An 11,199-nucleotide genomic window follows, 5' to 3' on the forward strand; every position below is an offset into this window, starting at 1 on the left:
TCGGACATAGATGTCCATTGCAGTGTTCCCTGTAACCAGTGTAAGCTATTAAAAAAATCTATGCTAGAATATGTTACTTATTTATCTGAATGCCTGTCTTTCCTTTTAGCTATGCTATATGAAGATGAATACTTCTGTGTCATGCCTTGGATTGCGTTGTCTCTTCTTCATGTAGTTTACTGTTGGTGTACCCAATCTTCTCCTCCATTGCTGTTCTAATAATTTACTTTTCTTACGGTCTCTTAAGACATTTGCTGCAGAAATAACACTAAATTGCATGGCAATTCCAGACATGCTATTTTAGAATAAATTATAATTAACTTTAGATATGTGACAGAAAACAGACTGTATTAAAGTAGTATCTAATAATAGCTCTTGAGATAATGTCCTAAGGGAGGAACATGGGAAAGTCCATTATGTAAGAAATAAAAAGATAATTTTGTTTTATATTTGGCTCACGTGAATGCTGATCAAAATATTCAAGAAAGTGATACAAAATAAACTCTAATCAAGAGGCAAAGCATGCTCTACTGTCTAAGAGCATTCTTAGAGAAAAGCAGTATTACTGTGCACTGCAAATATGATGTTGTATCAGTTTCCCAAGAGAAACAGCGAAGTCCTAAGATGAAACTTGCAGAAGGCATTGTTGGGTAGTGATTACTCATGCTCAAAATGTGGCTATTAAGGATTTTCCCACACAGCTGTATTTGGACCCAGGGCTAGCAAAGCCTAAAATTATGTAACTTTGCTCAGTCCCACAACTGCTCCTTACTTCTGCTCCTTGACTGAGAAAGGTGAAATCAATTTTTGCTCCTGAGCATTTGTATCTAAATTATCTGCTGCCCATCTTTCCATAAAGAAGAGCATGTTTGTTCCAGCACTTGCTGCATTTCAGCTATTTGTTCATCATTCTTGAACTGTGTGTTATCCATAAATGGATTACGGTATTCCAAAACTTAGCACTCCCAAACTGTAAATAAAGATGAACACTATTTCTTCAAAAAAAGACTTGGTGAAAGGTGTTCCAAGTAAGGCTACAGAGCAACCAATCAATCATGATGCCCAGCAGTCATGTTATTAGGACACTTTATTCTCTTCATCTTTTGTTCTATTTTGCTGTGTTTATGCAGTTCAGCACATAAGCTGAAACTCACTGTAAATACAGGTGTTACTTCTCTGCACATGTAGTAACAGCAGTTGAACTGAGATGAACCTTCATCACACAACTGCAGAACAGCAGTCTAACGAGGATCATTTCTTCTAGACTTCTCACTTCCACACAGGCAGAAGCAGTGCTTTGTTTCCATTTTTCTTTCCATTTTCTCCGATCTGCACAGGAGAAAGGCTAAAAAGCAAGGTAAAGAGTTCCTTCTTGCAAGTCGCAGAAATGTTAACATAGGTAACATAACTTAGGACTGCATTACAGAGGCTGCAATTCAGATGACTAGAACCGGTGTCCTACAACAGTGAGTTTTTCTCCTGGGAAAATCTCACAGTGATTTCCTCTTCCCTGAACTCTTAGGAAAATCCCCTGAGGGATTTTCCATGGGAGATGATCGAGGCTGTGTGCAACAGACAGTGAAATGGTCTCTTGAACCAGTCACTTAGCTTGGCTTTTCTCACCCTGGCCATGGTATTTTTTTCCATGGGTAGCTGCCTACTTGATTAATCTCATTTCCCCTGGCCCTAAGCCTCTCCATTCACCTTCCAGCTGAGCAAACAAAGGGGCGGGTAGCCGTTTTAAAACGCTTCCTCCTCTAATCCCTCCGGGATAGACCCTCAGTTCATCCTGTTCATAAAACAACTGTTTTAACAATCTCTGAGAAATGTGTCTCTTTACTATTACTTGGACCAATAATCCTCTACTGAGATCAACTTAAAAAGTCTGAGATCTACCACCTGGGAACCACCATTCAGCTAATGACCTTATTATTATTCCTACTAGATGGAATAGACTTACTAAAGGTCTTGGCACTTGTATCAGCTAGGAAAGTTTGGAGTAAACAAACCAATATTACAGTCTGAACTTCCACATTCAGTCTCTGTATTATACACAGATATGTTTATAAATAAATATAATATAAAGAAAACTTTACTCTGTGAAAATTAAACCTTGAATCCTAAACAGGAATCTATACTCAGCTGAAAGCTACTCAAACACTTGGAAATGACAAAGCTTTCATCAACGAAAATCCAAAATAATTAAGGTAAGAAAAATGTACGCTTTTGCAGCTTTCAGAGTATACTAAGGCTGCTGAGTTCAAGGAAGAGCAATCTGCCTCTGTTCTACACTATTTCTCACACCCAGGCTAACGTGAAGTATGTTTCTTGAATACAGAGTCAACCTTCTAGAATAGGGATTTTGCGACATGGGGATCCAACTTCTATTTAATTCAGGTGTCTCCAGAACCCTGCGGCTAAAAAACGACGCCGCCCGATGGGCGCAGCGCGGAAGCCGGCGGCTCCCAGGCCGCAGATCTCCCCCAGCATCCGCGAGGCCCAGCCCGAAACGGGAAGCGGCGTCCCCGTCCCGTGCCGTCCCCCCTCTCCCGCGTCACTCAGCCCAGGGCCTGCTGCTCGGCTCCCCCCTTGAGCTGAGTTTCCTTCGCCAGGCGGCTACGTGCAGCTGAACGCCCGCGACCCGTTTGCGACACCAGGCCGCCCTTCCCCAGCCCGCTGAGCCGGGCTGAGCCGCGGCTTATTCTGGGGCCGCGTACACCCAGCAGGGCGACTTTCCCCAGGATTTGGGGTGGAATCTACCTATAGGCCCCCGAACTGTGAGAATCTCCATTTTGTGCTTCCAATGCTTTTTTTTCCCTTCTCCGCTTTGCGGCGGGGTTCGCGCGCGCTGCCGGCACCGCCAGCGCCGGGCTGAAGCGGCCCCGCAGCGGCTCCCGCCGAGCCCGCGCCAACGGCCGCAGCCCTCGCTCCCGCCCCTTTCGCTTTCCAACCAAGTGCGGCCCTGCCGCCCCGCCGTCCCTTCCGGTAAGATGGCGGCGCCCAGTGCGCTGCGGAAGCGGCGGGCGGCGGCGGCGGGCCCGGGCGGCTCCGGCAGGGACATGTGGCCGGGCCCGCGGCGGCAGCATGGCAGCGGCGGGCGGCCGCGCCGCGGAGCTGCGGGGCCGCAGCCTCCTCGAGCTGCGCGACATGCTGAGGCGGCAGCAGCGGCTGCTGGCGGACCGGTGAGCGCGGCGGCGGGGGCAGGGCCGGGCCGGGCCGGGCCGCCTGCGTGTGCCCGCAGGAGGCTCTGGCAGCGCCGCGCTGCTCGGGACCGGTGTGTGACTCGCACGGGGGGCGCGAGGCCGCTCGGAAGCGGGGGCCGCGGGGCGCCCTGGCGGCGGCGGCGGCTCCGCGGGGTGGGTGTGCGCAGAAAAACCGAGCAGTTATGACCGGGCGAGCAGCAGTTCCTGCGCGCGGGGGATCGGTGCTGCCCGCCGCGCTGCAAGCGCTGGAGAAAAACGTTTGCACGCCGCACCGCTCGGAGCAGCAGTTCCCTATCTGAGCAGGAAAAGGCAATGCTGCCTTTATCAAAGCACGTATCTGAGATTGGAAGCGCTTTGCGCCTCTTCAGCCTTCAGAAGCCTAATAGGTAACGATGAAGCTTACGGTTACAGTGAGGAACCTGCAGCATTCACTGCTTTAATGAAACAGTTGCGTATGTCTGTCTGTCCGATTGAAAAGGATTGTTTATACCTTTTTATGTAACTTATTTATTTTCTTTTAGGAAATTTATTGGTAGGCTTCCAGATAAGGGTAAGAAGATCTCCGATTTTGTTGAAAAGCTGACACTTGCCATTTCACAAGAGGAAGAATTAGCGAAGACAGCTGAGCTGTTGTCCGCTGTCAGGCTGGAGTTCCAGGCGAAGCAGGAGGAGGTTCATAAGAGCAAGCAGCAAGTTGCCCTAAACGAGCATATACCCAGCCAGGAAGATTCCTCCGACTTTAATGAAAATTCTAATATTAAAGAAGTCTCTAAGATTGCTTCCCAAAGACAGAAGGCAGAATGTACTCAGCAAGCTGCCACAAATACGGCTTTTGAAAATCAGAGGACTCAGAGAAAAAATGATGAAGTAAAGACTGCTATAAAAGATCAGAATCATTTTTGCGAAATTAGCTCCAAGTCCGCCACAAGCAGTCATCTGAAAAATGATCAGCAGATATCTCAGATTAGTTCTCAGGATGGTACAGAAAGTGCAGGTGCTTTGGACAGTAACAAAGACATGCTGGTTGATGCCTTTCAAAAAGTTACAATTGTAGATGGGGAAAATAATGAAAAAGTATTGGAGAAAGAGCAGAATGTCGCTAAATATAAGGGCAGTATCTTTGGCAGCCTGCATACCAAGACACCGCATTATATTGAAGTTCTAGAGTCTAGAGCCAAGAACCCAATCATTAAGAAAAACAAATTTAAAACAAATATGTAAGTATTACAGAATAGATTTTCTTTTTTGTGAAATAATTGATTTGTATAAAATTGGAAATTATACAGAAGAAGCATGGTGGGTTTATTTTCTTGTGGTGATTACAGAGATTTAAAGTCATATGACACACTATGTTAATGTATTCGCTTTTCAGCATTAAGTACAGAATCTAAATATTGAGCAGTGGTCTAATTCTACCCATTTTAAAAAAAAGTGCAAGTCTTCACAGAATTTCTTAGCCTGAGCTACAAAACTACTAAACAATTGGCAGAACTTTCATGTGGATTACATACAACCTTGATAGTAGCTGGCTTTTGCTTTTCTTCCACCACTACGGAAGTTACAATTCACCCTGTATGGATAGCAGCAAGTTTATACTTTCCTTGATTCTCAAGATATTGCTCTTTCATGTATGCTACTTAATTGACGTGCTTTTCTGCTCACTATCAGCAGTAACTTGTGGCATTGTCTCTCTGCAGAGAAACTATGTCTGACTGAATGATGAGAAGATTCATCTTTTTAGCTTTTCAAAGTACTGCTTGTTCTTAGTTTGTACATGGTGTCATAACGCTTGACATGCTCTTTAAACTTTTCAACTCTTACATGTTGAGAGGAACATGGTTTCAGGACTGAAGTTATTCAACCTCGTGTTGCAAATTTGGTTCACAACTTGTATATTTTATCACTTATAGATTATCAGGAGAGCTAAGCGGATCATCGCATGGTTCCTCATCCAGTCAGTCACCTGGGGGATTTGGCTCTCCCATTACCACTGAAGAAAGACGACTTAGAGATAAGAAACATTTGAATGACATTACAGCAGCTCGGCTACCACCACTTCATCATGCTCCTGCTAAGTTGTTATCTATAGAGGAGTCCATAGCAATTCAGATACAGCAAAAAGAAGCTTATGAGGTATGTATTTAACACTTGGTCTGAAAAGTAATTATATAATTGGGACCGCTTCTAAAAAAGAAAGCATAAAGGTGTCTTTTGATACTGATGAGTTTAATGATGAAACTGAGATTTCCAGGCCTTGCGAGGAAAGGTGTTTTTTCTTGTATTTGATTCTTTTAATGATATATTTAAATGATGAATTAATCCCTTCTGAAACTGCTATTCATACATTAAACAAAATCTGGCGTTATTCTTTGTGTGCAGTTATGCTAACTCCATTGCAGTCGCTTCACCTCTGACTAAGAATTCAAATGTGTGCCTTGCCTATTATCTTTTGAAGAGTTTACAGCCCTTGCATAAATGAAGGCATAAAATGAAGGCATATTAGTGTTTGGTATTGCTAAAACATGCAGGTAGGTGCACTTGACTTAGTTTATTCTGTGCATAAAATATCTTGAGTTCTGAAGTTCTTTAAAGTTAAGGAAATTTCATGCTGAATTCCACTATAATGCATTTTAATATGGACTTGCCATGGTGCTGAGCTAATGTTTAAACTAGACACTTCTGTAAGTGTGTTTGTTGCCGCTTATCATTTTTCAAGCACCTGCTAATTTAGTCGTCTTGGCGCTTGAAGGGAGGTAATTCATTTGGAAAATGGAAACAGACTGCTTGCTGAGTGACAGGCATCGCTCTTGGCTACACAGTTACTGTGCACGGCTGCTCTCCTCTGTGGACTGATTTTGTTCTGTTAGGGCTGACATTCATGTATCACAGATGAGGCCTGCTGCACAGGGAATTTCAACTCACGTAAAAAGGTCTTCAAAAATTAATAGCACAGTTATGTATTAAATTTAAAGAAATTTAGTTTTTTTCAATAATTATTAGAAATTTAACTTAAGACCACTCTAGAGTTACTAATATTATTATTATGACAAGTTTTTCCTTTAGAAAATTTTTGTGATGATAAGGGTAAAAATGACAAATGAATGCTTTTTTTTTTTTTTTTTTAAATAGGAAATGCAAGCCAAACTTGCAGCACAGAAGCTTGCGGAAAGATTGAATATAAAAATGATCAGGTTTGAACCAGAGGGGGAGGCCTCAATGCAATACAGAGAAGTGAGAGATGAAGATTATGTTTCAGGAGAGGACTGAATTCAAGAAGGGATGCCTGAAGATAAGCCACGTAACTGATCTTTTATGCAGCACTTCTTAAAACCCCAAACCTGGATAATGAAAATTCTTGACCTAGTCGTTTTTTTCTTAAAACTATAACATTACAGCTATGGGAAGGGTTCAGCATAAACCTTATAAGAATATAAACTTTAGTGTTATTTGGAGTCTCTTTTCAGAGCACTTGGGGCAGTTAAACCCTGTGAAAAGCCCAATAGGTAGTTTTCAGCTTTGGCAAAGGGAGCTCCTTAATACACTTTTGCAGCCTATGATGCATCATCTACAAGAGAAGGCTTCATTTGGGAAAAATACACTTACAAAGGGCATCGACACGCATGTCCATAAAGTAAGCTAAGGTGCCCCATGGAAACTTTACTTATGAACGCTTGTCTTGTATAAATGTGAGGCACCTCTTTTATTGAGGCATCATCTATTTAAGATTATCTTGCTTTTACCATGTGGGGAAAATGTATGCATGAACAGCTATGATAAATACATGATAAGTTAGGCTGTTAAGTTACCTTCTTACCACGTGAGAGGTTGTTTCTGTGCCCATACCCTAAAATAACACTTTCTGCCCTTGTGCTGTAAATAGGTAAGAATTTCAAGTTATTTTGTAACTCAAATTCTATTTGGACTTTAAGGGACTCTGCTGTTTCATTCTTGGTGATTATTGCAAAGCACATCAAGAGGTCAGATGAATCTGAAGACTTTAATATTTTTATTAAAGGCCTTGGTGTTTTTCCTTATTTTTGTACACTGGTTTCAAACTTTGGAATACTATTTTTTCATAGTCTGATGATGTAAATTAACAGAGATCCATCCTGTGGTTTTCTTGGAGAAAATAAGTCCTGTGAATTTTGCAGGTTTTGCTGTTCTTTGAGGATAAAATTCTTCTTAACAAAAACATTTTCTGCCTTTTATTACAAAGTTTGAAAGATGAGGAACACAACTGAAAAGTATTTCACAATGATATTCCGCTGTTGACTAGGATTTGAATCATGATGATATATTCCAACCCTATTATGAGTTTGTTTCAGTTTTAAAAAACAAACCCCAGAGATTCCTTATACAGCCTGATTTTTGAGAAGCTGCAGCAGCAGCGTGGGCAAGGCCCTCGGATGAGTACGTCTTCCTGCAGGAAGGGTGTCTCTGGAAACCAAGGGTGTTCCAGATGCAAGTCATTCAAAAAGCTGCACAGTGTCATTTGGAAATGTGGAATGAGAGTCTTTCTGCCATTTCTCGAGGGTATAAAGCAGCTAACACCATCACCAGCACTTTGCTAACAGACAGTTACTCTTTCCCAAATGCTCCATAAACTCTCCCAGACAGTCCCTGTGGTACAGTCCCTGTCCTGGCAATGCAGTTTGGCAGGCAGAGCTGCTGCTAAGATAATCTGTGGCATTTTTAGACTAGGCCGTCTGTTGCTTGTGTGTGATGCCTGTCTCCTGTACCCTTTGCTCTCACTGGTTCCTCCTTCTCATTAACCACTGGCTTTTCATGAGCTGTCTGCTTTTCCTCTCTCCTCATAGGTCTCTTCTCCCCTCTTGCAAGAGCAAATTCATATTCTTCATCCATACACCACCTATCCCTTATCATCTCGCATATTGTTCCCTGTGTCTGCATTTAACTTCTGCCACCTCTCACGCATCCTCCTTCCATTGCTGCCTCCTCTTGCTTTCTGCAACTCCATCTAAATACCAGCTGTGCACCTGGACACCTATATATCTTGGTCATTTGGATATCTTGCAGAGACATGAGTGCGTTTGTGGTTTTTCCTGCAGCTGCCCTCCTCCTGAGGCTTCCTTTTCTCATTTCCTATCTTGGTTTGAGACGTGCTGGTGTTTACTGCTTCCAGGCCTTATATCCTCCTCTTTCCCACTTTCTCCTGTTTTTTTTTTTTTTGTTGTTGCTTTTGTGTTCCTGCTTCATCCTCTCAACTTCTCACTGTCAACTGTCTTTGCAAGTATTGATATTTTCCAAATTTTCAGTCATTCACATTCATGCGTCGGAGTCCATGTTGGTGGCCTGTCTGATCCCTCAATTGCATGCATTTCTCTCCTCAGTCTCTTCCTTGCGCGTGGCTCTGGTTCCACAGGCTGGTGGAGCACTCTTCTCTCCTGTGGGTACAGTTCACCTCTCAGATTGCCGTTGTTCATGCTACCACCCATTAGTCCAGCTGTGCCTTGTCATCAGCCTTCCCGTTCTTTCAGCCTGTTGTACTGCTTAAGGACAGCAGGCCTGAGAAGTCTGTTGGCTTTCCCTTCGCTGATGCATGAAGCACAAGTTGTTACCACTTCTAGGCCTACTTGCTTCTCTCCACCTTGTTAAGGTGGTCACCCTTGTCCCTGTACTGACTGTGCTGCCAGACCTTTTTTAAGTTAGTACGTGTGGTTTTTCCATGTTGGCTCTTTTGTGCTTAAGGAATTTACGCAAAGGTATAAAGTTAAGAATTTTCCAGATTGCTGAAGGCTAGCTTGATTTAGGCTGCTGCTGACCACTGCCTTCTCATGCTAACTAAAATATGTTCTTTTCCATGTGCTTTCCAGGCTTATTTTTGCTTTCTAAACTTCTTGAAGCAGAGGCAGTTTTCTTGATCCATGTTTCGACAGCATTTGGCATGTTGGGACTTTGCCAAAGTGGATATCCTGAAAGGGCAAACTTCCCCCTAAGAAATAACTTCACTGTAGTAACAGGTGAAGTGTATTAATACTTGTTATGCCGTTAGCAGCTGTTCAGCAAAGTGCTGCGGGAGGCCCCATGGATAGGAGTGCTGTGTGAATGCCAAACCAAGCTTAAGGTGTAAATTTTAAGTTATTATTTGAAGGAGGCTTTCTTGGGAGTTCCTTGGTCCCAGCTTTTGAGCACAGGTATGTACATGTCCCTTTGAGTTAAGATCTTGGCAGTGATAAGAAGGCAAAGAAACAGGTCCCATGATGAGGAGGATGTGCAATTCAAAGGTTTGAAATAGGTTAGAGAGAAAGAGGGTGAATCCTGGAATGGTTTAGTCATATTGAATTAAGTTTCTGATCAAGTATGGTATTGCTGTTGTGTATTTCACAGTTCTCCAGTTCGAGAACATTTCAAAATATACCTTGAGAATTGAGGAGCTTGCTCTGTTTTATTGGAGTGGACTATTAACCTAATAGAAAATAAAGAATTTAAAATGTGTTTCTGAAGTAATTCCTTGTGTGAATATATTTTGCTTTAATAGTGTTTGAAGTCAAATTTTGGGGAAAATCAGAACCTTTTGTTTCAGTGCTCAGCAAGGATAACACTGGAATCGGAGTTAGGAAACAATTGCTGTATAGGAAAGGAAAACTTGTGGGAAGGTAAATAAATGAGAAGATCTCTAAGATCCAAAGCTGGGCAATCACACAGGTGTGAAAGATCGCACAGAGACAGATCTTAAATGGCATGCCACAAGTCTGAGAGCTATAGTATGTGAGGCAGGTATCTAGGAGAGGCAGCAGCTGTAGTCTCTTGATTTTTGCCTAGTGTAAAACATGGTAGGAGTGCCTGATCCACAAATTGCACAGAGGCAAAATACCTTTTGGCTCTTGCTGAGTTTCTGTCTGCAACAGTAACCTTTAACTAGTGAAAAAACATGCAGTCTGGTTTGCCAGCTTTGCTACATGATCTGAAGGAATCAGCAACCTGAAAGTTATGTTAAATTTCTGGGAAATAACATTTGAAAGAAGGAAAACCTAAATGCTGCTGTACTTTATTATTTTCTCAGAATATGAGTGACTGAAGGACAGAAAAGATGTAGAAGTGTCCCCTGTTTTTCTGGAGTTAGATCTAACTGATAGATCAGTAGTTCTGTGTTAGTAGTTTTAAGTCTGATGGTTTGTGAACTGCCTCTGAGGGTCATGCAATCAAAACTGGCAGTGTCAGTAAGCTGCAGATTCCTATGTGGAGGATATGGGGCCTGTAAATTAAGAGAATTTAAGCATCACATCTCTGTGCTGTGCAATTTCTGAACCTGCCACAGGGATGCTCTCTCAGGGGTCAGTTAAAGGCTCTGCAGATTAGAGACACTAAACTTGTGTGGAAAGCCATGACAAAAGCTGGTTTTACTCAGTGGACGGGGTTCCTGTGTGGAACTCGCAGATGGTTTCCATGTCACAGAAGCACCACAAGCTGGCAGCCTTTCGCAGGCTTGGGGGGGAGCTAAGACCTGACTAGGCTGAATTGTAGGAAGAGATATGGATGCTCAATTTCTGCACCTCCACTGCAGTGACAGTTCCCTGGATCCAGGAGGCTGGTTGTCATCGCAGTTGTGTTGCTGTGCTGGTTTTTGCCAGTGGAAGTGATCTTAGTGTAATCCTGTTCAGAATGTTTTTGGGCTAATGTGAGTTGCACCTAGCTCATGATCTGCCTCGAACAAGCTAGTGCCAGTAAGGAGAGCCCTTGCCCAGGGGAATTGCAGTGAATTCTTGGCCTTTTGTGCCAAATAAATGGCATAAAAGGGACTGGGAATGAGAGTCCTGCATTGGAAGATGCCATGCCCTACCCTAGGACTCTGCTGTCATCAAAGGTGGCATTTCCCAACTTTTCCAGCCTTGCTTCTTTTTCTGAGCAGTATAGGAAGGAACTATAATTTCTCCAGAGAGTCTTGTAAGGACAAAGGTTTGGGGAAGTGGGACTTGCACGGTGTGGTCTTTTTCCAGGGAGGTGGGAACTGAACTGTGCTTTTTCGGAGTTTGTG

At 43.1% G+C, this 11,199-nt stretch overlaps 1 protein-coding gene across 1 annotated transcript in view; it reads left to right on the plus strand.

Moving 5' to 3' along the window:
- Positions 1-9,671, plus strand: part of MYZAP (myocardial zonula adherens protein) — a 60,054-nt gene extending 50,383 nt beyond the window's left edge. The window contains exons 13-15 of the mRNA XM_067305304.1: positions 3,725-4,420; positions 5,114-5,336; positions 6,333-9,671. Coding sequence (XP_067161405.1) covers positions 3,725-4,420; positions 5,114-5,336; positions 6,333-6,470 — 1,057 coding nt within the window. The 3' untranslated portion in view covers positions 6,471-9,671. The remainder of the gene's footprint in view (positions 1-3,724; positions 4,421-5,113; positions 5,337-6,332) is intronic.
- Positions 9,672-11,199: the final 1,528 nt, after the last annotated feature.

The sequence above is a fragment of the Apteryx mantelli genome, chromosome 15 (genome assembly GCF_036417845.1).
Source record: "Apteryx mantelli isolate bAptMan1 chromosome 15, bAptMan1.hap1, whole genome shotgun sequence".
Classification (NCBI taxonomy): domain Eukaryota; kingdom Metazoa; phylum Chordata; class Aves; order Apterygiformes; family Apterygidae; genus Apteryx; species Apteryx mantelli.